Here is a 26,400-nt window from a genome sequence, read left to right on the forward strand (position 1 = left end):
CACCTCTCCAGCCTGTCAAGGTCCCTCTGGATAGCATCCCTCCCTTCCAATTTGTCGACGGCACCACACAGCTTGGTGTCATCAGCGAACTTGCTGAGGGTGCACTCTATCCCACTGTCCATGTCGCTGACAAAGATGTTGAACAGGGCCGGGCCCAACATGGACTCCTGAGGAATGCCACTTGTCACTGGTCTCCAGTTGGACATTGAGCCGTTGACCACCACTCTCTCAGTGCAGCCATCCAGCCAACTCCTTATCCACTGAGTGGTCCGTCCATCAAACCCGTGTCTCTCCAGTTTAGAGAAAATGATGTCATGCGCGACAGTCTCAAATGCCTTGCACAAGTCCAGGTAGACGATATCCGTTGCTCGTCCCTTGTAGCCACTTTGTGTCATATGGTGGAGACACACTCTACCTCCTTCATCCCATCATGTTAAGAACTGCTGGTTAGCGACTGGACTTCTGCCCTAGACTTTCCTGATAAGACTTTAGGAATAGGAACATTTCTAAGGCTATTACTTAACAGCACAAACAGAATAAATAATTTCTTGCCCTAGATGGAAATTTGAGACAAAGAGTAAACTAGACATTTTTGTCAGAACTGTAGAAGAAGCTCTGTAACTAGGGTTGTTGTGGCTAAACTAGTTTACGCAGACAGTTAGACACGTGATACTTCATATATGTCCTGAGAATGTGATTCCTTAAGAAGTCTGTGCTCTTACTGAATGCTCTCATGCTATGCTTGCAAACTTTCCAAAGTCCATACCTACTAGGTGAGAGAGAATAAATTTACCTACCTGTGGTAACATTGCAGGCAGTCATTAATTTCACTTAGCCTTTCCTGTGTTTTAGATTCTCTGTCCAAATGTAAGATGAGTCATCTTTCAATGCAAGACTTGATTCTGTTCCCATTACAGCTGACCGGATGTTTTCCTTTATGTTTAATGGAAGTGGAATGAGGCACTTAAGGCAAGAGGAGACTGTGGCGTACTCACCAATTACAGTTTGCTAGGGGAAAAGAGTTTTCTATTCTTATGGAACTTATTCCTCCTGCTGGCTTCAGTGCTAGTCAGTAATCAAGGTCCAACCATAAGGAAAGTAATTTAGTTTGCCTTGGATGGAGATGGGGGCATCAGTCCAAGGGCTTTGATGGGTATGGGGCTCTTCTGCAGCATAAGTTGGACAGGCTGCACTTTTGTAAACAAAAAAGTGGTTTGACTTTACCACTCAATCTTCTGAGTGAAAGAACAACTATACTTTTGCATTAATCAGACAAGAATACAGGATCCTATATTTATACCAATTTATGTTTCTTCTAACCATCTAACAGGCTTTGAATTCATGTCTTCCATCTCCTCAAAGCAAAGAGGTGATGTAACTTTCAGCAGCTCCCTGAAGGTCATTTTATACATATGTTGAAAAGATAGCACTCCTCAAAAGTTTGCATTAGCTGCTGGAAATATCTTTGCTTTCACTGAATAAAGTTAAAATCCATTCACTTTATCTGGCTGGCAATTTAAAAACAGAATTATTTATGAATACTTCCCTATTTTCCCCAATGGAACTCAGAACCTTGAAGCATGAGTACAATAACATTGGGGGGAACTAGTAAGGTTTCTCTGCAACATAAACCTGAGAGGTAAAAACATTTTATATTTGTGCTAAGTACCTTAGCTATAGTTTGTTATCTCTACAAAACAATTTAAATATCCACCTGTTTGATTTAACAGTTGCATTGGATTTCAATTATCCTGTCACTATCTATCTGCTCTAGTATATCTGTGTGATCTATCAATTTCCTTTATAATTATTTCAGTGTATGTGTATTGCTAATATGCTTTACTTTACTCATCTGTTTACAGCCGGAAATTTCTCTTGAAGAAATTAATTTTGAATCTTACCTTTATTGGAAAACATGGATTTCGGTTTTCACATGTCATCCTGCACTCCATTCCAGTTAGGAAGGTGGTTCTGCTTGTGCTCTGGGGTGTGAATGCAATGTCGTGGTCTATGTACTGTCCCCACACCGTGATAATATCAGAATACAAATTGTCTTCAGTAACAGCCTCATTAGACGCATGAATAATTTTTCTTGTCACTTCACGAACCTGGGAAGAGAACTAATTTACCCTGAGCGCCAAGTAGTACATACTGCTCATAAAATGATAAAACACTAAAAAGCAGAGGGAATAGTGACAAAAGCCAACTTTTTTTTCCCCTTAGAGTACTTTATGTTGTAGAGTACTTTTAATGGTTTGCTTAAAAACAAAAACAAAACCTTAACAACAAAAAACCCAGCCTCTGATGGACTCTTAGTTCTGCTCAGGAGCTGAGATACCAGTGCCACAAGCAGATTCAAAGATGTTTCAGCCGAGTTTTTCTATAGATTTGCCAAATGAGCAGTGTATCTTTGATCTGTTCCTTTCCAGAGAATTTTGAAAACTACACGTCTAGAAGTTTTCTTTATATTTATTCTGTCTTCTACTCCTTTAACAAATGGATTCTGCTTGCTGGGCAACCTCAAATCGTTGTGGATATACAGAAGCTCTGAGCTGCTCTGTACATAAATAAAGGAGCCTGTGCAGCCAGGAGACAAGCTAGGTTGCAAATACATGGTAGCCAAAAGTTCTGCTTCATTTTCCCAGGCAAGGAGAAGCCAAAACATATTTCTGAGGCACTTCTGTGAAAGCTACATAGAGATACAGATGGTCTGAGGGGGAACACATGGAGACATCTATGCTACAGGTCCAGCCTATACTACCAATCAAGCAAAACCAGCAGTCAGTTTGTGATGATTAGGGTATCGTTATTATTCACAGATTCCTCCCTCATGCTGCAAAATATTCCCTCACATACAGCAGCTGCCTTAGAAGTCAAGCAATTGAAAGGGCAGCACATAAAGTAGAGTCACAGAGTCTGTAATAAATATAAGGGCCATATAATGAATGTGTAAGGCAGGTGCAGTTAAACTGAATTGGTAAGGACAGCATGGGACTTGTTAGAAACATCACACTTTATACTGAAATAGTCAAGAGCAGAGATACATAGAGCTCATCAGGAATACAAGTCTTTGTATCAGTATTTTAATAGCTTTGGTGGCCACAAAGCACCAACTTTTTTTCTTGCGGTTGGTAAGATTTTCTTATCACTGTTAACTTGCATAGCTACTCTGTGTTCTAATATTGCTTTCCAGTAATCCTCACACTTATCTCTCACCACATTATTTGCATATGGCTTTTTAAAGTATATAGTTGGATAGCTAAAAGTACAAAAATGACAATTATGTAAATGAGAAAAAACATCTATGACACTAGTCTTGTCCTATCTTACTTCAAAATAAAGCAGAGAATCTTGCTGATGGTCTGATATGATCACATTTGGTGCAGTCCTGCAGTTTTGTTTCAACACATTTTACTTCACAAGCATGTACCCTAATGAATTTAGAAAAAGGCCGTTTGTACCATCTACTGGAAATTTACCTGTGTAAATGTCAAATTTTCATCTTTAAGCGCTAAATTGTGCAGCTTAGAGACAATGTTATTTAATTAATAACACGAGTTGAAGGTGACATTAACACTAAATTCTCTTGCTTATCCTTATTAAACATCCAGTGGTTAAAATAACAAGACTTTGAGTCCATTAAAAGTCAGGTTTCAAAGTAATGATGACAAACCAGAAATACTAAATCCAGCCCAAATCATCTCACAATGCACTGGGGAATTTTTCACCCAGTCCTCTATGCAAATATTTTTGTTCAAACTTCCCTCTATAGCAGATCTGCTATTTTTCATGTATATGAGCTGCTAAAATCTGTAAATATTGCAATGCCTTCTTAGCTCAGTAACTTGGGCTAGCTAAAAAATGAAGTTACAATTTAACAGTAATACTTTTTCAGTTAAGATACGCTAACCTAGGAGAAATGGTACACATGCATACACACATAAGTGTGCTAGTACCTCTATGTCCTTTATATTTATTCAGTTAACAGCCAACTCTATTTTCCACCTCCTCCTTCGGTTAATAAAAGCACCATTATTGAAAAAAAAAATCGTAAAATTACTGGAAAGTCTAGGCTGAAAGAAAGCTCTGGAGACGACACGGTGCAGCTAGCTTTCTACTGAAAGCAGGGATTAGGTTACTCAGACCCCCATCAAGCCAGGTCTTGGGTATTTCCCATGAGGGATCTTCCAGCAGTTGTCTAGGCAGCCTAGTCCAACATTTAATTGTTCTCATAATAATTTTCTTTTCTTACATCAAGACAAAATTTCCCCTGGAGTAACTTGTGACCATTGCCTCTTGCCATGCCAGCATACATCCTTGTAAAGACCTCCCTCTTCTCTATAATGTCCTTTTCAGTATGGAAAGGCTGTGATTATGACCACCCTGCACCACCTCTTCTCTAGGCTGAGCAATCATCACCCTGGGTCTGCTGGCTGTCCTGCACCTGCTGCAAGCCAGGCCAGGCACACAGCTGGCTCACGCCCTACCTGCTCTCCACCACAGGTCCTTTTCAGCAGAGCTGCCCCCCAGGCAATCAGTGCCCCCCTGCACTGCTCTTTGGGCTTACCCCAGCCCAAAACCCCAGCAGGGGACCTCTCACTATTTGGCTGACTGAACATATTCTTTAGCAAAGCTCGTGGCTTCTGAGTGGAGCTCGACAGATCCTGTTGATATTTGATTTACAGATGCAAATGGAGGTCTGTGGTGGCAGCTATGGTTATAGTACAGTGTGTTTCAAATGATCTTGTGGTGCACTTTCTAACCAAGGGTAGCTGGACTCCATTGTATTGGATGCTGGGATCCCACCCTCGAGGTTGGCTGAGTCCATCTTCATAGGCTGGTGGAAGCCACCTAGCCAAGGCTGTGTTGGATGCTCCCCATCTAGGATTTTCCCTGGGAAAAGGAAAAAAAAACCCAAAAAACAAAACAATGACAACAACAGCGGCAAAATAAAAATGTCCTGCACCTCTGAATATACTCTGAATAGAAAATATTTATATATTTTATAATATATTTATAACATATTTATATTCTGAATAGAAAATAATATAAATATAAAATAATACAAAATAATCATCAGCCAGAGAGCAATATTCCATTGCAATAAGATGTTCATGTAACAATCTTTGAAAAGGCAACAAATACTGGTCTTCATGTATGCCAACATCAGTTTGTCTTGAAAAGAAAATAAAGAAAAATTAAATTACTAATGAAATATTATTATCTTACTTATGCTTATAATGCAAGCTGGTTATCTTTTGACATCTTTGAAATACTTGCCCCAATGATGGTTTTGTGATACTGTTCTCATTCCCCATAAAGTCAAACATTGTCTTAAGTGTTTTTGCTGGTGTCTTTCATAAGATGTTTAGAGCAACAGTTAGGAAATCAAGATTTAGGAAAATATAACGAAGCCCTAGAATAAAGGTGAAGAAAGCTTTTAAGAAAAATGGATACCAGTCATACAGAAGTAATCATTTAGCAAGACGAAGGAGAAAGGACTGAGGAAAGGGGAAGGTGCTGAATTCAGGGGCTCCTTCTGGTTGCTTCTATGCTAATTAATTTGGTACATTTTTGGGAGGGCCTGTGCACAAGCCCATACACTGGTATACATTTAACTTGTTAACATTAACTGCAGTGTGGTTTTGGCTCACATCAACTAGCATTCCTCTGAATGACACCTGTCTGAGCACACCTTGGGATTAGTGCATGCTGGTTTGCCATCCTGTAGCCAGCCTGCTTGGAGGAGGGGAGTAAAACAGTTTAAATAAAACTCTAGAGTGAAAGGGTGGCAAGAGTCAGGTCATACTTGATTTAAGGGCCAGCAAATGATTCCTGGTGATTTTTATTTGTTAGTGTAGTCAGTGAACCTCTGTTTGACCCAATTAATTTTCCTTCTGTCATGAACATTTCTAAGGCATTTTTTCTAAGAGGAACCTTAGAGGGTTTATTTTTTAATTATTGTTGGTTTGGTTTTTTTTCTTAACAGGGCCTGTTTAATGTATTTCATAGTTGTTAAATATGTATAGACATTAAAAAGAAAAAATAAGATTTTTGCAATATACCTAGTTGACTAAGATTTTAAAGTAAGCCACAAAGAACCAGAAATATTCCCAGACAGTTAGTAGAACTGCACAGTGTTAAAACATACATTTATATGTCTATTTGGATGCTAAACAGGGAACAATTATTTTATTAATACTTCATTGATCTCTGGCACATTGAAGTGTCTCAATTTGCCAAGCTATATGATACAGTAATACACTTAATTATCCACAATAATTCACACTAGAAGGTTGGAGTATGCTTTAATAAAGCATTCAAATTAGTTACAGTTGATTTGCCTTTATTGAAATTGCATAAAATACTGCACATAGTGTAGTGCTATTTCACTCAATTAAAAATAATGAAATGTTAAATTAACTGCTTAACCAGTGATTTTTCTCCTGATTGCTTTTATATTTTAGCAGATCACCGGAATGTGATCTGCTAAAATATAAAACCCTTCTCACATGCCTTCTTGTTATTACATTAAACATACTAATGTCTTGGACTCTTGCTTGAGTTAAAAAGGTTTTTATCCAGGGCAGCTGAAATAATGAGATTTTGGTATCATATAGCTTTATAGAGTAGTCAAATTTGATTACTATACATTCTGTTTATGGGAAGGAGGACTTTTCATTCAATTGTTAAACACTGGAATTGCACAGTTTGGATATTGTTTTGGCTCCCTTAGAAGATGCAGTTCACTGATCAGATTTATGTCTTTTGATGGTTATTTTAATGTCCTGTCGAGTTTCAGGTAGAAAGAATGAATGCCACACGGCAATTTAATAATTGGATTTTATCATGTTTTATGTCACTCTGAGCTACCATGGACATAACTTCTGGCAAATCTGTAAAACTTCTGAAGAATAACCCTGCCACTAAACTGAACACTGAGCTTGTATTGAAGTGAAGCAGCTATCTTAAAGGAAATATTTCAATTCCTTCTTAGAGTCAACGGATTCAACTGGGACTGCTCATTCTTGTCACTAGGTGAGCCATATTCATACCCCTAACTCTCACTTCAGACTAAGCATGAGGTCCTTACCTGATGAAATGGTTAATGACAGCAAGAGAATAGGAATGCTGTAGATAAAGTTCCTTCTAGCTACCCAAATATGAGGCATATAAAATGCAATCTAGTCATCTAAGGACCTGCCCATCAAGTCAGAGAGACAGACAGCTCCTGGGTGCCATCTTGTTATCCCATTCTCTCTCTCACTTTTAGGAACAGCCAAAGCTACAGCCTTGGAGAAGACATATAACTACCTTGGAAAGCTAAGATTAGGTGGGGTTAATTGCACTGCGAGATTCCATTCCTTTGGTACCTGTAATCCCTTCACCTTTGAATCCCTCTCGTTGCGCTAGACACTAAAAACTACACAGATCAATGCTAGTTAGCTTGGATTTAAAAATAGGGAAAAAATAACTATTTGGATGAACCTTGCCTCCCTGATTCTTCATTTAAAAATAATGTTGTAAGTTTATTTTTATTATCCACATTATCCACAGAAAGAAAAGGAAAATATGTTGATATCTGTTACTAGTAAATGTGGAAAATGACACTGCCGGGAATGTCTAATGTCATGTTGATATTCTGCATAGAAGGTCATGTTTATGCTATTCTGTTATCCCTTTGTTCTAGGAAGTTCACGCTAAACCAAAGTAATTTCAGTGCTGTGGAATAAATATGCTGTAATCTATCTGATTTTTCCTGAATAAGTGAACAGATTAGGTAAAATACCTGTAAAGGAATTCCATGCTCACTTTTAAATAGATTTAAATAGATTTTTTCTTGTAGGTAAACAACTAATTCCACTGTGAATTCTGTTTTAAAATTTTACTTTTACATAAGATATGCAGCATTTATTGATCTACAGCACAGCTGCACATTCATACTGGGTGACTACAACTACAAATTCAACATAGGTCCTCATATATTTTCTGGCTGAAAGTAGCAGCTGTAAAGCAAAGAAAAGTACAGATTGGTACTTTATTTAATGTTTGAAGTCTTTGAAGATGGCTTACATAATTGAATATTTTGTTTACATTATAGTATAATGGGCTTTTTAAGCTATGTATTTCACAGAATCATAGAATTATAGAATAGTTTAGGTTGGAAGAAACCTCTAAAATTAAACAGCAGATGTTAAACAGCACTGGTCCCAATATCAACAACCCCTGAGGAATATCGCTCATCACTGGTCACTTGGACATTGAGCTGTTGACCAAAGCTCTTTGAGCGCAGCCATTCACTCAATTCCTTATGCACTGAGTGGTCCGTCCATGAAATCCATGTCTCTTGAGTTTAGAGACAACGATGACAGTATCAAATGTTTTGTACAACTCCAGGTAGATGACATCAGTTGCTCTTCCCTTATCCACCAGTGCTGTGACCCCATCATGGAAGGACATCAAATCAGTCAAGCATGATTTGCCCTTTAGTGAAGCTTTGTTGGCTGTCACTAATCACCTCCTTATTTTCTATGTGCCTTAGCATATTTTCCAGGAGTATCTGCTACATGACCTTGCCAGGCACAAAGGTGAGAGCCTGTAGTTCCCTGGGTCTTCCTTTTTCTGCTTTTTAAAAATTGAGGTTATGTTTCCCCATTTTCAGTTGGTAGGAACTTCACTGGACTGCCACAACTTCTCAAATATGATGGGTAGTGGCTTGGCAACTTCATCTGCCAATTCCCTCAGGACCCGTGGATGCATATCATCATGTCCCATTGACTTGTGCACCTTCAGGTTCCTTAGATGTTCCCGAACCTGCTCTTCCGCTACAGTGGGCAGTTCTTCATTCACCCAGTCTCTGCCATTGCCTTCTGCAACTTGGGCAATGTGGCTAGAGCCCTTGTCAGTGAAGACAGAGGCAAAAAAGTCATTGAGTACCTCAGCTTTCTCCATGTCCCAGGTAACCAGGTCTCCCATTTCCTCACAGAGAGGGTCTACACTCTTCCTGGTCTTCTTTTTATCTCCTATCTATCTATGGAAGCTTTTCTTCTTGACATCACTGGCCAGATTTTATTCTGTCAAGGCTTTAGCCTTCCTTACCTGATCCCTGGCAGCTCAAACATTCTCTCTGTATTCCTCCCAGGCTACTTGTCCATGCTTCCACCCTCTACAGGCTTCCTTTTTTTGTTGTTTTTTTTTTAAGTTGATCCAGGAGCTCCTTATTTATCCATGCAGGCCGTCTGGCATTTTTGCCCTACTTCCTCTTTGCTGGAATACATCGTTCCTGAGATTGGAGGAAGTGCTCCTTGAATATCAACCAGCTTTCTTGGGCTCCTCATCCCTACAGGGCTTTATTCCATGGTACTTTGCCCAGCAGATCTCTGAAGAGGCCAAAGTCTATTTTCCTGAAGTCCAGAGTACAGAGCTTGCTGTACGCCCTCCTCACTGCCCTCGGGATCTTGACCTCCGCCTTCTCATGATCACAGCAGCCGAGATTCCCCTTGAGCTCTACTTTCCCCACTGGCCCAACCTTGCTGGTGAGAATGAGGTCCAGCATAGCATCTGTGCTTGTTGACTACTCTGTCACTTGCAGGAGGAAGTTATTATCAATGCACTCCAGGAACCTCTCGTATCGCTTGTGCCCTGCTGTGTTGTCCTTCCAATAAATATCGAGGTGGGTGAAGTCTTTCATGATGACCAGGGATCGTGACCATGAGGCTACTCTTATCTGTCTATAGAGAGCTCCATGCGCTTGGTCTTCCTGGTCAGGTGGCCTGTAGCAGATCCTCACTGTAATGTCACCTGTCCCTGCCATCCCTTTAATCCTGAAACATAAGCTCTCTGTCATTTCCTTAGCCATCTCCAGGTGGAGCCCCATGCACTCCAGTTAGTCATTTACATAAAGAGTGACACTCCCTTCTCATGTCCCCTGTCTGTCCTTCCTGAAGAGTCTGTAAAGCTTGAGTAAAGCTTTCAGTAAAGCTTGAGCTATTTTAAGGGACTCACAAAGTTTTAGAGCAAATTAAGATCTGACTCGCTGGTTTCAAAGTCTTTTGTTTTTGTTTTTGGTTTTTTTTTTTCTGACTTGCACCTGTTACAGATGTTTAGAGCCAAGAGTCTAAAATAACACCAAATACCACCAGGGGTCTGTGTTGGGCCTGGCCGGTTCAACATCTTTGTAGGCGACGTGGACAGTGGGATAGAGTGCACCCTCAGCAAGATCGCCGAGGACACCAAGTTGTGTGGCACCGCTGACACACTGGAGGGGAAGGATGCTATCCAGAGGGACATTGACAGGCTGGAGAGGTGAGTCCATGTCAACCTCATGAAGTTCAGGCTAAGTGCAAGGTCCTGCACCTGGGTCGTGGCAATCCCAGGCACAAATGGAGGCTGGGAGGAAAATGGATGGAGACCAGCCCTGAGGAGAAGGACTTGGGAGTGATGGTGAATGAGAAGCTCAAGATGAGCCAGCAATGCACCCTTGTAGCCCAGAAGGCCAACTGCATCCTGGGCTGCATCAAGAGGAGTGTGGCCAGCAGGTTGAGGGAAGTGATTCTCCCCCTTTACGCTGCCCTGGTGAGACACCACCTGGCATATTGCATCCAGTTCTGGAGCCCCCAACACAAGAAGGACACGGACCAGCTGGAGAGGGTCCAGAGGAGGGCCACAAAGATGACAAGAGGGCTGGAGCACCTCTCCTATGAGGGCAGGCTGAGAGAGTTGGGTCTGTTCAGCCTGGAGAAGAGGAGGCTCCGGGGGAGACCTTATAGCAGCCTTCCAGTACCTCAAGGGGGCCTACAAGAAAGATGGGGAGAGGCTGTTTAATAGGGCCTGTTGTGACAGGACTAGGGGTAACGGTTTTAAAGTAGAGGGAGGTAGATTTAGACTAGATATTAGGAAAAAAATTTTTACCCCGAGGGTTGTAGAACACTGGAACAGGTTGCCCAGAGAGGTGGTGGAGGCCCCATCCCTGGAAACATTCAAGGCCAGGTTGGATGAGGCTGTGAGCAACCTGATCTACTCGAAGATGTCCCTGCTCCTTGCAGGCGGGTTGGACTAGATGACCTTTAAAGGTCCCTTCCAACCCAAACTATTCTATTATTCTATGATTCTGTATGAGTGAGGGGTTTAGACAAAGATTTGGTGCAATAGTAAAACTATACAAATTAGATCCCAGTGACTACAGACTAACCAGACTCCATGGATCATAGTTACCCCACCCAGCTTTAGGAACCAGACTGAAATGTCTATTCATATCCTGATATTACAAGAGTCTCTGAAGAGAAAAAGATGTTTTACCTCACTCAGAGCAGAGTGTGTTACTCTCCATCTCTGGAGAGAATAACTACAACCATGCCTGCAAATTAAGATCTTCAGCCATGTGCCTGTGCTCAGCTGCATGAATCTTGGCCAATGTATTCAAGCCCTGATGGAGTTGTCATTGCAAATATTGTACTAGCTGTTAGTTCAGATTCCAAGCAACTCTGCAAGTGCCTGGGGGAAATTATGGATATCCATATAGTTAGGTTTATAACATCGATGCATATCGAGTTGTGTCCTTTCAACAAAGAGCCTATCAGGCATGTTCCTTGCAAATGACTTGTGATGTAGCAAAACAGATTCGTCTCATAAAACCAGACGTATTGAATAATAAAACTGCAGAATTTTACTGCTGTTCGTTCCCCACATTGCAGCGTGCCTTAACCTGTGCAATGCTAATGTCTCTCCATTTACAGATCTGTAGCCCTTCACTTGTGACATCAGAGTCTGCCTTTCAGTTTGTGACCTTATGTCTATGCATCCAGCAGCTGCTGAGTACAGATATCATTTACATTTGTACTGAAAAGGGCTCTTGTTCTCGGTTTTACACCCTCATTGCACTGGAGGATTCTGAAAATACATCTGTTATGTTGGGTTTCGCAGGAAACAATTGACACATATTTTAGGTAACAAGTAGATAATAGCAGAAAATAATAGCTGTTCAGGCATATATTTATAAAAACAGATATATAAAAGTAAATATATCACCCAGACTTTTTAGGTGCATGTTCGCTAAATGTTAAGGTTGTAAGAAAATATAAAAATCAGAATCTACTTGATTTTCGTATTGCTTCTCGTGAAGTAATTATTTCCTGCTCAATACAATTTTATCCAATTCATTTAAGAATGAATGCTGGGTTAGTATTTAGTCTGGTTAATTTATATAGAAAAAGGCATCTATTGAATCAGTCCTCCCTAAATTTAAACTTCCGTACATAAACTTAGAAACCTTCATAGGGAGAGCCTCTCCGCAAAAAAAAATTAGTGTAGCAAAGTTTAGGTGAAGATGTTCTTCCCCTGGGAGCTTTCAGTGGCATCTCATTTAGAGACGTGCTGATGTCAAAGCTAGCTGATTGAAGTCACCTCCCCCTATTTTTCGAGGAAAAAAGTAAACATAACTTCTTGAGTGTAACGAGTAAGAAAGAATGATTTTTCAGGACACAGTTCTCATCATACATACCTGTTATTGCAAGCACCAGTGATGAGTCGGTACTTATTAGCTAAGCAATTGTTTGGACATTTCAGTGGCAAGATATAAGGCAGACATCCAGAAATATTAGCAATCATAGTGAGCAAATCAGCTGATAAAAGATCTGAAAGGAAGAATCCAAACAAGCAATTTGCTTTATTGTTCTATAGCTGCTACAGGAAAAAAAAAAAAGAAAGACATTATCATCAGCTACAACTACAGAAGCGCTACAGGAGGCAGTCTCAGGGACTTAGAGGAGACAGGGTGAAAGAAGAGTTGGTTTTATTAGCTGATGTGTAGAGAATGAGAAGGAAGTAGTTCAGTCATAGCTGAGAACTGAGGCTGACCTCCATCTTTTACTCCTTCTTCAACCTGTGCTCTGCTTCCTGCTTTCCCTGCATTGTGGTCACACTGCTCGGCCAGTCCCTGTGCTTACAACAAAAGTGTAAAAAATGCTATTCAATAATAGAAGTGTGTATCAAGAAGGAACAATGTGGAACTGGAAAGATGCAGAAATTCAAAGACACTACATTTTACTATATAATTGTGTGGAGAAAAACAGGCTTAGAATTATTAACTGGAATTTGAAAGCTAGGTAAAATAAGGGAGTTGCATGCCAGTAGACAGCACGTTATTAGTATCTTTGTAATCCCAGACAGGTTTCCCAGTGAGCATTCTGCTGATGAGGGACAAAATTACGTTATTGTGTAAGCTCCGGAGAGGAGCAATGTCCTTCCTGAACCCAGAGAACTCTTGCCGTTCAAACTGACTGTAGCCACCGCAAGCTGAAAGATAATGGCAGAGGCAGCATCTAACAACTCTTGCCCTTGTCTCCACACAGGCTGCTGCAGGTCATTCAGCCATCACATATCCATTCTGCCCATTCTACTCTGAACTAAGCTCCTTTAGTCCATTAATCAAGCCAAAAAAGTAATCCAGAAAAATAAACAAAAAAGATTCAAGAGCCAAATCAGCTCAAAAAATGTTCCGCTGAGCAGCTAGAACCTGTGTAAGGCAGGAGTGAGAACAGAGAGAGAACGGGCTGTTAGACTGGCTGTGTAACTTTGTCGTTATGTACTGGGTACTCATGCCAAATTTGTGGATACAGTTGTGTTTCCATGCTAGTTCAGGTCCAAAGTTACACTCAGAGCCCAGTTCCCCAATTATCTGTGCTGCCTAGGTACTAACTGACATTTTTTTCTTTAAAGTCAATTTAGTTCTTTAATTGATGTAAAACTACTCTTTGTCATGGCAAAAAGATTGTATAGCGCCTATTCATTTTCCGTTAAAGTTGTTTCACTTTTGAAAATTAACAAGAATTTTGTGCACTTGTTCTACAGTTTTAATTCAATTTCTTTTGAAATTGCACCCGCAGAAAAATAGTTGTGTCTCTGTGTAAGAGTGTATGTGTGTATATAAATATATGCACAAAACCACACATATGGATATATTTTTAGTTCTCCAAATGTCCCATTAGTTCAGTAAGCCAGATGTTTTATAAGGAAACAAATAATAAAATAACTGTGGAGCTTTACGTTTTCCTACAGCACTCTAATGCCTCCATATCTTGAAAAATAATGTCATATTATAATCATAAGACAGATAATATAGAATATATTTCTCCAGGTCATACTGCTCTAATCAACAGAATTAAATTACAGAAAAAAAAAAGTCAGTGTTTCTGAATTTTTGAGCCTTCCAGACACTGGACAGACATATTGAAATTCATCTCTAATTAACAACAAGAATTTTACTTTACATTATTGAAATTTCTGGACTATCTCTCTTTCTTTCTCCATCTAATATTAAAAAAAAAATAGTTAAAACAGAAACAAAGTGGAAATAAATGTGTGACAGCAAATAAATGTGTGATAAAATTAGTTTTGGAAATAAGAAATATTTTCTATAAGAAGTATTGAAATAAGAAAGTATTTTCTTAAAAAAGGGATATTAATAAGGCCGTCAATGCCCAGAGGAACTGTATTTGAAAATTCCAGTGCCACAGAGTGATAGAAATTGCATTATTTTATTTGTAGACTCTAGGCCCCAGAAGCACTAAACCCAAAGTACTGGCGAAGATAGATATTTCACTGTAAACAAGCAGCTTCCAACACTGTGGATGTGCAAGCTGATTTATGGGCAATACAAATATACAGTCATGAGTTCACAGGATGCCATTAGCAAAGTGCTGCCCTCCTCAACTATAGGAACACAGCCACCGCTCCAGCAAAGAAAAATGTAAAACAGTGATTATGTGAGGTGCTTTTAAGGACAAAAGAGATGACATCCTGGCCCCAGGGTGCAGACAAGATATTTACTCCTGCAGAAAGTAAAACAAAAGTGAAGCTAACCAACTTTAATCTAAAAGACAACATTCAAGACATCAACAGGGTGTTTTGCCAGTGTCAATATATGATATTTACCAGTTGGATGCAATGAACGTTTGTGCTTCTGGCAAACTTTTTGTTTCAGCACTTCAATTGACATTTCCATTCGCTCAGCTGCTTGGGAAATATCTTGACTCTCTTGTTCAGGAAATTTTGAGAAAGCCAGCAGCAAGGAAGGAGTTGCTACTCCCCTTTCTTGGATATTTCTATAATTGAGATAAAAATACAGAAGGTTTTGTAACATATAACCTTTTAGAACTTATTCATAGCTTTATTTGTCTATGTTGTTGGCTATGTTTCAACTTTCAGGTATATTTTAGTTGAAGTGTATGCTGGGAAAGCAGAGAGGAAGAATACTTTGTGACCTCGTTCTGCAAGGAAAATTAGGAAAGAAAGGGAAAGTGCCCTTCCATGGGATACACACAACAGAGTTAAGCCTGTGAGAAGCCTTAGGGATAAGGCATAAACTGTTGGGACGGACAATTGCACAAAATGCTGGGAAGAGCTTGTGCAGGGTAATCACAATTAGGACTCCCACTATAGACACATCTAAGTGAGTAAGCTTTGTTTTTATGTAACATTTAATATCAAAGACCATCTTAGTCATTACGGGTGTATGCCTTAGCACCTAGGAGTCAGGCAACTGGCCCACAGTCATCTAGATGCTGTCTGCAGTTCACGATAGAGACACATCTTCTCTCAGAGACTGCCCAAGCACTTGTCTTGCACTGACTAGTTGCATATGAATTTTCAGCAATTAATTTAGTAGGACTTCATTAGACAGTTTTATGGCTATATATGTTAGTTATACTGCCTGGCCTTACCTCTAAATTTAAGGAGCTCAGGTTTGATAACTTCTGTAACACAAACACTTGAACGTAAGAAAAATCCTTGTATTGTAAGAGCAGACAAACACTGCAACATGCTGCCCAGAAAGGTTGCAGAGTCTTCAATTTTGGAGTTATTAAAAGCCAACTGGACCATGTGCTGAGCAACCTGCTCTAGTTGACCCTGCTCTGAGCACAGTGCTGGCCTAGATGTTCTCCAGATCTCTCTCAACTATTCTGTGATTCACTGCATGATTTATTTTCTACTCAGCATGGGCCGTCTTACCGCTGTCCTTTTCACTGGCAGAGGAGCCCTGGGAAAAGTGCATCAGGGAGAACTTCCTTTTTAGCTGGAGGTTCCAAGTCCTAAACTGACTCCTTCAGCTTCGAAAAAACACTCCAGGTCTATTCTATTTCCAGACATGGTCATAGGTTGCAGACATCCCCGAGGGCTTCTCTGCAGCACAGATTTATTTGGATATGCAATTTTCATGAAAACGTCGTGCTGTCATATTCACTTAAGTTTGTTTAAAGCACGAGACAAGTTCAAAATGGAAGCAACAGTTTTGATTTGGGCAAAGGAAACAGTTAAATTCTTGTTTGCAAAATTAGAAACATGGTTACATAAAAAGCTTCAAGTAAGAAAACACAACTCCAAGGGTTTTTCTAGATGGCAAACTTGTCCTCAATTGATCCAAAAGAGCCGTAGACTGCTCATTTATTCTTTATATAGAAACTATTCCTTTCTTTTCAAGAGCAGACCTCAAGAAGTCTTGCAACTATGAGAAAAAGCTATCTTGATCCTCAGCACCATGTTTTTCAGCTTAACCATAGGAATTTGGCTGGGAATCTGGAGTACTAAAAGTCCCGAACTGTGTCCCAGATAAAAAGAAAGATGATATAAATAAATGCAAGAAATTAGGTTTAATATTTTAATATTGACATGAGGATAATATCAGTCATATATAATTTTAAAAAAGAAAGCTTATATGAACAGGCAAACATGTCTGTACAAATAAGTAAAATTAGAGCATTTGTACAAACTAGCTAGGAGTTAAGAATCAAAAATAACCCACTCCCCAGTAAAAAAAAAAAAAACAAAAAAAAAACCTGAACCACCATTACCCTTAAGGGCAAGATATGTTCCATTTTGAGATATTTTCTGTCTTTTGTCTAATCTCAGAGATATTGTAAGATTATCACATTGTCACAGCAGTTATTAGTTTGCCACATTTCCTGTTCATTCCACCCCCTGCCCGTATTCAATGTATGCACGTTTGTCCCTTCTAGATCTTACCCACACTCCTGAAGCTGAGCACTCTGAGTTACAAACTGTCTCAGTATTTTGTAATACAGAAATAGCCTCACAAAGATGACAGAATGTCCCATTATAGTATCATTATTAGGAACACCAGATCAGACACAAAGTGTCTTTCATATATATGTTTAAGAATATAAGTCCTAGTGTGGACCATGGTGTTTAGATAGAGGGTTCTTTATGTTTGCCAGACACCCAGTTACTGACTCTTATTACAGATCATAATTAAATATATGTATGTATATATAAACCCACCAAATCCTAAAATAACTTCTCCAGAGTATTAACCACACTTTCTCTTTCCACTTCAGATATTTTGACACTGAGATTTCATTTTGTCTTAAACTACTATATTTACAGAATACCTTGTTTAGAGATTTCTAGCCTGATTTAATGCCTGTCAGTATTTGGGACATCTCTCAAAACAGTGACATTGTGCAGAATACAAAGTGATAAAGTTATACAATTATGAAGAATACCATTTCTTCTTTCCTGTAATGTATATGTGCATGGCCAGTTGCTTTAAGATCAGACTGGCATTGACTAACTGATAATGCTTAGAGAGTTTCTGCAACTGTAACTTCTTATCTGGAACAGTGAAAATTATTTTCCACTTCCCTGTGCATACAGGTAATCCTATGATGGTGCCTTCTGTGCCCATTCTGGAGTTATCTTCAGCTTCTTCTACACTTTAAAATCCAGAAAAAACAGAGATGCAGCAGAATATAAAAAGAAATGTACAATCGGAATTGGGACCCCACACAGCAGTGCTGGGATTCACCAGTTAAAGCTAGTACAAATTTCATAATTTGTATTGGTTGTTATTATAACAAGATTTACTAGAACTAGAGTTTCCTCTTGCAAGCCAACTACCACTTTCAGAACATATGTTATAATGCACCTGATGGTAAATTAGCAATGTGTTTGCACATAGTAAGTGTCCTAACCTCACAGGTGACATGTGGCTCTGAGACCCCTATCCAAATTGCCCAGATTCCCATTGGCATTGCCACTGTAATACAAATAGTACATTTTAATGATTATGCCATTGTGTTCCATCTATGCTATGTTAATCCTATTATGAATGTTTATGTTTTAATGACAAACAATAACACCTTTTCTTAAAGACTAACAATCCCAGAAGCTAATTGGAATAGCAAGCAGGTACTAGCAAACAGTCATTATAAGCACTTGGCAAGGGGAGAGAATAAAGAGCGGCACAACAAACTATGAGGATCATACTGGGACCTATGTAACCTTAAAATCTGTGGAGTGTTTTCTAACAAGTGGCATTTTCCTACAAAATCCTGCCATATTTTAAAAACTAGAATAATAAAACAATTCCAGCCAGTAAGTTCAGTGCATTGCAATTCAGTTGCTCCAGCAGTTAAACCACAAATAACAGTTCAAGATTTTAAGTGACAATATTTAACAGTTGAGTTGAGGAAATGTACTTGTCCATTTTAATCACAATTCAAGGTCAAACTGAGGTCTCAGGAGAAATACAGTTATTTTGACTCAGTTTCCATTTCAGACACCTAGATCATGAATTCAGCAAACACCAGGATGGACTATTGTACACAGAACAACTGGGTTTTTCTATTCTAACCTGAAAAAGGATCTATCTTTTCAGCTCAGAACTGGCTTTTCCATCTCAAAGACAGCACTGAGCTCATCTGTATTGCGCTGTAGTTTCCTTCAATTACTTGTAAGCTGAAGTAAAATGAGTTTTCACAGTGACCTCCATAACTTCCAAAAGCTCAAATGTATAGTCACATGCATTCTTTTCTTGTTTTTAGCCTTTGTGCTGACCAAAGCTTTAATTCAGGTATACGGTATTCTTAAAGTTTCAAAGGAACGAAGTCTTAGAAGCTTTAAACTGGCACGAAAATGCAAAAGGATTTAATTGTGGATTTAAATGCATTCATGTCTCAATGTAATGATCAGATTAGACAATAGATCAGTCCTCTGTACTTTGCAGGTCTAAGTAGCAGGTCTAGAGTGCATTTAAAAGCCTATATTAAAATAGGACGAAGTCTCTGGATGATATAATTGCTCCGTTTAATTGAGTCACAGTGAATTGAGTTCTATAAAAGCATACAATAGAAATACAATTTTCATTTCTGGTAATGATCATTTGTAAATTGAAAGACTAAGTATTTTATAGTAGTTAACAATTAGAACAAGTTCTAGCCTTGTCAGACCCCTAATGCAGGCATTGTTCTGATTGTTTTGATTCCACAAACAGCATGTGCCTCAGTGGTGATACTAACACATATCTTTTGATGTTCTGCTGAAAGCACAAGCCTTTGGCTGCTTACAGGATTAATCCCAAATTTATGCAAAAGACATGACCGGTTCTCAGAGCACTGTTGCTAGCAATATTCTGCCTAAGAAAGATCTGATGGTTAACAACAATGTCTATCAGATCAAATACTTAACAGTTTTAAATTACTGATCTAATTTTCAACTGCTGCTGTTAAAAGATTGAAAGAAAGGCAAAAGGGAAGAAAGGGTAGTGAAGGGAGGGCTAGAGGTAGGGATGAGGCAGGAGTAGAAGAGAAAAATGACCAGATGACCTCCAGAGGCCCCTTTCAACCCCAGCCATTCTGTGACTCTGCAGTTCTTACACAGACTTTTAAAGGGAACCTAGTAATAGGACTTTTGAATACTTTTGAATAACACTGCTCTCTAGAGCCTATATATTCACATATTAAATATTTTTGCAGGAAGCTTAGCAGTCTAGTGATTTATCTGGGATGAGTTTTATTCCTACTGGAATTCAAATGATCATCTTTAAGCATTTACCTTTTAGCATCTTTTAGCATCTTTTTTTTTTTTTGCATTTATTATCAGCAAATATTGACCAAATAATTTCCACAATATCCCGTGAAAGAGTTAAACATCAGTATCTTCATTTGGTACATGAGGCAGCTGAGCCACTGAAAGGTTTAGATCTATGTTTTTCAAATTTGAATGCCTCAGGATTGTCACCGAAGTACTAACACTAGAAAATGAAAGTGACCTCAGTCTCTATGTACTAAGCAACCAGATTCTGTCCATATAAACAGTCATCTGTCCTGGAGCTCTGCAAATTGTGACTCATTTTCAAAACACAGAGATAAATCATTTAGAAAAGTCTAAGCAAAAAGTAGGTGATTGCATCTTGTAAAACCTGGCTGATATGTTTCAAATATTGAAAAGAAATTAATTTTGTATAGCACAGAGTGTAGTCAGAGCTACACAGAAAATGGTTGAGTTTTTTAGCCTCATGGCTCTTCATCCTGAGACACTTTCATCATTCTTAGAAAGGGATCACTCTCATAGCATAATGCAAGCACAAAGGAGCTTTCCCTACGTTGTTCACTACCCACACAGTTCAAGATAAATGTTTTATTTCCATTCCCTTATCCTTTTATTACATCTGGTTTAGATGGAAGTGGAAATGTGAAATTCACTTCAACAGCCCCACATAAGGCCACAGGGTTTTGACACTGATGCCATAGGAATTTCACTTTGCACTGCAAAAAAAAAATAATTAATGTTAAAAAATATGTAACATCTATAAAATAAAAAAATGGTTTGGGCCACATGTTAATGGAATGTGGTATATTGCTTAGATCAGGAAAACAATCCTATTTATTTTCAGATTTGTTATTTTTATCACATTTTAAGAGAGCAACTCGTGCAGTGATAGTGAATAAGGTTATACTGGTTCGGATGATCATAAACATAATCCATCATTATGTTTTCTCAAAGAAACAGACTGATCTCAAACTTCTCTTTTATGAAAGCTTTTTGTTGAATAGATCTTTAACTTTTTTTATTTTTACCTTTTCAGTGTATAATGTGCAGCATAATCCACCAGATTAGAGCCCTTCTGGATAGCCTCAGTAATGCAGTTATCTTCAGTTTCTTCTCAACAGGGAAAAAATAAAAAGAAAGAAATATGAACATGTTATTCAATAACATATTTACTCAAATAGTTACATTTACAAAATATACAGGTTTGTAATATTAATTTATATATGATTTTTACCCATTAAAATGACCTCCCTATTTTAGTGTTCCTGAAACTAATGTTGTGGCTCCTGACCTTTCCAAAAGATAATGTAAGGGTAGTAAATCAATTCTTCCCTAATTTATAAGGCTGGAAGAGTTAGACCTTCTTTCTGTTTCGTCCAGTATAAATCCAGCTGTACACGTTATTTGGTACCAAATGTAACAGATCCAGCTGAAACATGTTGTGTTCTGTGTATGCAATTATGCTCCTTAGGCTTCATACGTATTTTTGCATTAAACTGTTCTTAGACTCCTAGGACTTATTTGAGCCTCCCTCACAGGTACTATGAGCTGGCTTGAACCACATAAAGAATTCAAGTTATAAATAACAAATTTTAAAACCTGCTGGGATCTGACCAATGCATGAAAGTCTTATTGTCATTTCTCAACCTAAGTTTGATGAAAAGACACACGTGAATCTAATAATACTTCAGTTCTGCTATTTTGCATAGTGCTGCCGTGGAACATAGAATATTCCTCTTTTGTATATATCTAGCTATATTAAATGAATGAGTCATATTTAAAGTTCAGTATCTTAATTCTCATTTGTATTTTGTGGGATCATCCATTTTTTTTCCTAGCAAATGAATCATAAACAATAATAAATTGCTAACAATCATTTATGTACAATCGCCTATCATTTATGTACAGTGTAATTTTAGGTGACATATTTTATCTGTGGTCCATGTTGTGCTATTTCTGTGATCTATTTTTTTAATAGGGTGCTTAGCTCAAGGGAAAATAATGTGTGATGAGGAATAATCTTTCCTAGGCAAAATTCTACTCGACTCTACTAAAAATGTCAACATCTAAGTATAGCAGTAGTTATTTCTCTTTTTACCTATGCATGATAAAATATTCAGATGATTCATTTAATGTTATAGAATAGTGAGGGTTGGAAGGGAGTGTTAAAGGTTATTATTTAGATTTCTGTTACATCTGAAAATGCTTTTGAGTCTATGTTAAAAAACAAGACTGATCTTGATTTTTAAATATTTTCAGGAGTTTTACCTCCAAGAAATATATTATGCTCAAAGTACTGTTCATCATGTGGTATTGATTCAGACTCTGATACAAAAGAGAAAACCCACCTGCTATACTTGAATTCCATTATCTCTCTTCCTTTTCTACTGAGAAGTATGATTTTGGTACCAATGTATTTTTTAAAAAAATGTGGTTCTTACAGTAATAAACATTATTTTACATTGTTCCCATTGGACCAAAGGACATTTACTATAAAAAGAATCATATGTAGTCCATCTATTACATTTATGTACAGTCCATATATCTTAATTTTGTATTAGCTAGCATACAATATAACCTTGTTTTAGACCATGTCTTTCCAAAGAATTAATATGGAAGCTCCAAGTAAAGAAATCACTATGGAAAATAAATCTGTTCCCCTGTTTCACAATGATGGTCCAAAAAAGATTTTCCATTGGAAGTAACAGCTTGGGGATTTGTATTTTATTTAATTTATTATGGATATAATTTTATTTGATTTGTGATTCTACACCAACTTCAGATGAAAACTTTCCTAAGTAACCATATCACCATCCCTTATGAATCATACCTACAGCTGTATAATTTAAGAGAATGTAAAGGTTGAAATCCTGTTTCTTCATCATATCTGCCCTACTTTAATGTAAAATTGGTCTCTGCAGAATTCTCTTAAAATTCAATCTAGTATCTGCTGTATTTCTAGTCTACTAGATCAGAGTAGTTAACTGATCGAGACTGAACAGGTGCAAACAAAACAGGTCTGATGTTTAAAATGGCATGATTATATTGTTTGAACATAGGCACTACTGCAATCTGAGATGCTCTAAGATCTCCCCACTATCCTTAGTGCCAGAAGAGAATGGCCCCACAGGAGATGTGCACCCTTGTGGGGCCACAGCAAGGTGCCAGGTGGGCCATCCTATGGAACTGACTCTAGGCCACGATGACTAAATGGCCGTTTGGGAAAGAAAATCAGCAACCATGCTTGTAAGTGTGTCATCTGACATATGAATGTCACTAAGAAAGTAAAATCACTCCTATTCAAAGAATACATAATTGAGATACATGACACATACAAAGTTTTACTTTGTGAATTTATAAAGCTACATTTTAAAAGAAAACACCCATGGAATAATTCTAACACAAGTCAGATAGTGTGTTTTGCACATAAAAAGAGATTGAGCTAAACTGCCATTGCTAAACTGTCTGCAGTGCCAGTGTATTTTCAGCTTAGCAGTAATCATCGACAAAAGAAAATAACACGTAGTTTTTCTATTACTTACCAAAGAGGATATCTTTGCCTTTCTGAAGGAAAGAAAAGAAAACAGCTGTGAAGGCTATTGCTGCTGAAATTCCCAAAATAATGAATACTTTCATCTACAAAAAAAAAAAAAAGAAGATATAATTGTTGATAAAATATATACCTTCAGCTTCTAATTATAAGTCATACTATAAATAATTTCCCACATATGGCAAAATTTATTTTAAAATTACATTTGTAGCCACACGTTTGACTATGTTCTTAAAGTTCAAAATATTAATTTTTAGAAATAACTGTAATTTGCTTTCTCTTTTTTTTTCTTCCTTACTTATTACTTTTTTTTTCCATTTTGAGAAACTTCTAGCACAAGGAGATATATATTACTTCATTTTATTACATAATGTGTTCTGATAATACTAGCAACACTTAGACTACATATTTGAAATTCAGTAATATTTTACCATTCATTTTGAACTTCTCTGTGAACTAATATAATTTAATTGTAAATTAATCATTGCATATAATATAGTGAAGCTGGCCAAACTAATAATATTGATCAGACCCCTCTATACTCGTATCCATGTGTGACTGTGCTATCAAAGCAGCACAATGAATATGCTCACACAGCAAATGTGAGCTACACCCTCCATTTCAGTGCCCTGGTTTTCTGGTAGTTATTACAGCAGTGCAAATACATAAACTATCCAAGAGGCAACATTTTTCACATGAGCTATGATGACTGGAGATTGAAAGACTTAAAATATTTTTAGCTTTATATTCTATCAACATAAAAACTTAAGAATTAAGAAATCAACTCTAAAAGTTCAGAGAAGCAATATTGCCCATAGCAACTCAATGTGAAAACACCCCTTCTTTTTACATTTCACAAGTTAATATGATGAATTCTTTCTGGCAAATGGCAAGAAAAAGTTTTATAGTCTGACCTTTTGTTAGCTGAGGAGATTATCTTCCACAGTTCTGTACTTTATTGATGCCAGTACCTGTTCTGAAATATGAAAGTGAAGTACTTTCCAGGGGCTCAGCTTATGCTACCAGCTTTATGCACTGGTACTCACTCAAGCTTTACCAGTGCCAATGATTGCACACATTATGTTCACACAAAGCAGAAACTGATGTTAATGGTTGATGTGTTTATTTTTGTCCTGATAGGAACCAAGAGCTACCTCTGTAGCCAATTCTGATATCAGAGTTGTTTTCATGGAAATGTGAAGGACAAATGTTCAGATTTAAAAAAAATAATAGATATATACATATATATATATAGTCACATTATGCAGTAAAGTAAATTTTGTGTACACTTTTCACTAGTTCTCTTTGTCAATGTATTTGACGAAGAAGGCAGCTTTGTGTCCTGTTCTATGTGTTCTAGCAGAGGTGCTTTACCAAAATTACCTTTTTAAACTCAGATTATAATCTTCAGATTACCCATCAACTTCCTTGCAGCACTTTTTTTTTTGTTTTGTTCTCTTGAATAATTTATCTCACAATTCTGAGCCTACCTATTTTTATTTAGTTACACATTTTCAACTCCATTGCTTCTTCTAAAGTTGGCATTTTGACCTAAAGAATCTAACTGGCTGGTGTTTTTTTTTTTCCCCATTTCATATTTAGGCAGAGAGATCAAAATCAGAGCTGGAATCAGGATTGAGGATTCCTTCATTTCATCTTTACTGGTCTCTACTGGACTATCACAAGGTGGAGACAAAGATCAGTGTTTTGATCTCCACCACAGGTGATAAGTAAAGTAGGAGTTGGGTAGCAAGGAGCATCCTAGAGCTGGTGGATGTGGTATATGGGGGTGAAAGAAAACCTACGAGCATGTGAACTGACTGGAGGAAAAACTCAAGGTTGATATTCTAGCAAACTTAACTTCAGGAATGTCATCCATAACTAGTTCCCTGCAAAGGTGAAAAGTGAGCAGAGAGTAAAGGGAAACATACCTTTACTGGAAAGGTAAGTTTATGCTCCTTCATTGTGTGCTTTAAGATTGCAAATAAGAAGTCAAACTTGCACTACCTCTTTAAGCCCATTCCAAATTGCAAATCTTTTAAAGTTGTTTCCTTACATAAGAAAACATAGAGAAGACTGACTTCTTCCATGGCACAGCAAGCCATTGAGAAAAGCAGATCCATTCCAAACACCTAACAGAATAAGAAGCTTTCACCTAGATCCTTTCATGTACTTTGCAAGTATCACAGGTTTCATTTCTGAGAGCTGAGGGGCTTTCTTAAAGCAAAAAAAAACCAGGTCTGATTTTCGTTGGAGTTTCACAGTTAAAAATCGAAGTTTCTTCATTTAGTTCCAAAAGAGCTTATCTACACCAAAGTTTGTTTAAATAAGAATGTCAAGCTTTGCTCATTGGTTGCAGTTAAAGTAAAGTATTCGTCAACAGTGGGCTTTAAGCAGTTACATGAAGTAAATCAATCTGGTGTTGAAAAATTTGAATGGCAGTATCTATTTTGTGTTTTCCTGATATTAACTTAAAAGTATAAATAAACCCTCAAACAGAGTTTTAGTTAGAAAGTGTGGGAGATCTTAATTGACCTGATAAGATGGACACGGTTGTATGCCCATTCCTACTGGAGCTCAGTCAGAACCCTGATACTGAAATACGCTGAAAGAGAATTAAGAGGGAGAAGTTTGGCCACTCAAGAACTTTGATGTTTTGAATCCAATTCATATATTGCTTGCAGGTCAGTAGAGACAATTTGGATTAATACCTTCCTGAATGTATTCCTTTTGTTCTGGATTTTCTGTTAGATGCCTGCCTTCAGCCATTCTTTCTGCAGAAAGGGTGTCAGACCTTTCTGCTCAGCCGTGAAACTGCATGGATCAATGACTGTCTAAACACAGAGTACAAGACAAGTATTAAACAGTCCTTATGATAAACATTTCCTCTTAAGAGAAGGAGCAGTGAACCTTAACAGTTAACCATATTAATATTATTAAGTTTTTAATTACATTACTAATTCAGTTTGTTAAATTCCCAAGATTTGAATCTGCACATGAAGTAC

The 26,400-nt window shown here is 37.8% G+C and overlaps 1 protein-coding gene across 1 annotated transcript in view; it reads right to left on the reverse strand.

Moving 5' to 3' along the window:
- TPO (thyroid peroxidase) overlaps positions 1 to 26,164 on the reverse strand; it is a 51,218-nt gene extending 25,054 nt beyond the window's left edge. Inside the window, 6 exon segments of the mRNA XM_086743532.1 lie at positions 1,902 to 2,108; positions 4,764 to 4,893; positions 12,500 to 12,632; positions 14,932 to 15,101; positions 20,874 to 20,955; positions 26,107 to 26,164. Coding sequence (XP_086599658.1) covers positions 1,902 to 2,108; positions 4,764 to 4,893; positions 12,500 to 12,632; positions 14,932 to 15,101; positions 20,874 to 20,955; positions 26,107 to 26,164 — 780 coding nt within the window.
- Positions 26,165 to 26,400: the final 236 nt, after the last annotated feature.

Source organism: Chlamydotis macqueenii, chromosome 3, assembly GCF_036417535.1.
Source record: "Chlamydotis macqueenii isolate bChlMac1 chromosome 3, bChlMac1.mat, whole genome shotgun sequence".
Classification (NCBI taxonomy): domain Eukaryota; kingdom Metazoa; phylum Chordata; class Aves; order Otidiformes; family Otididae; genus Chlamydotis; species Chlamydotis macqueenii.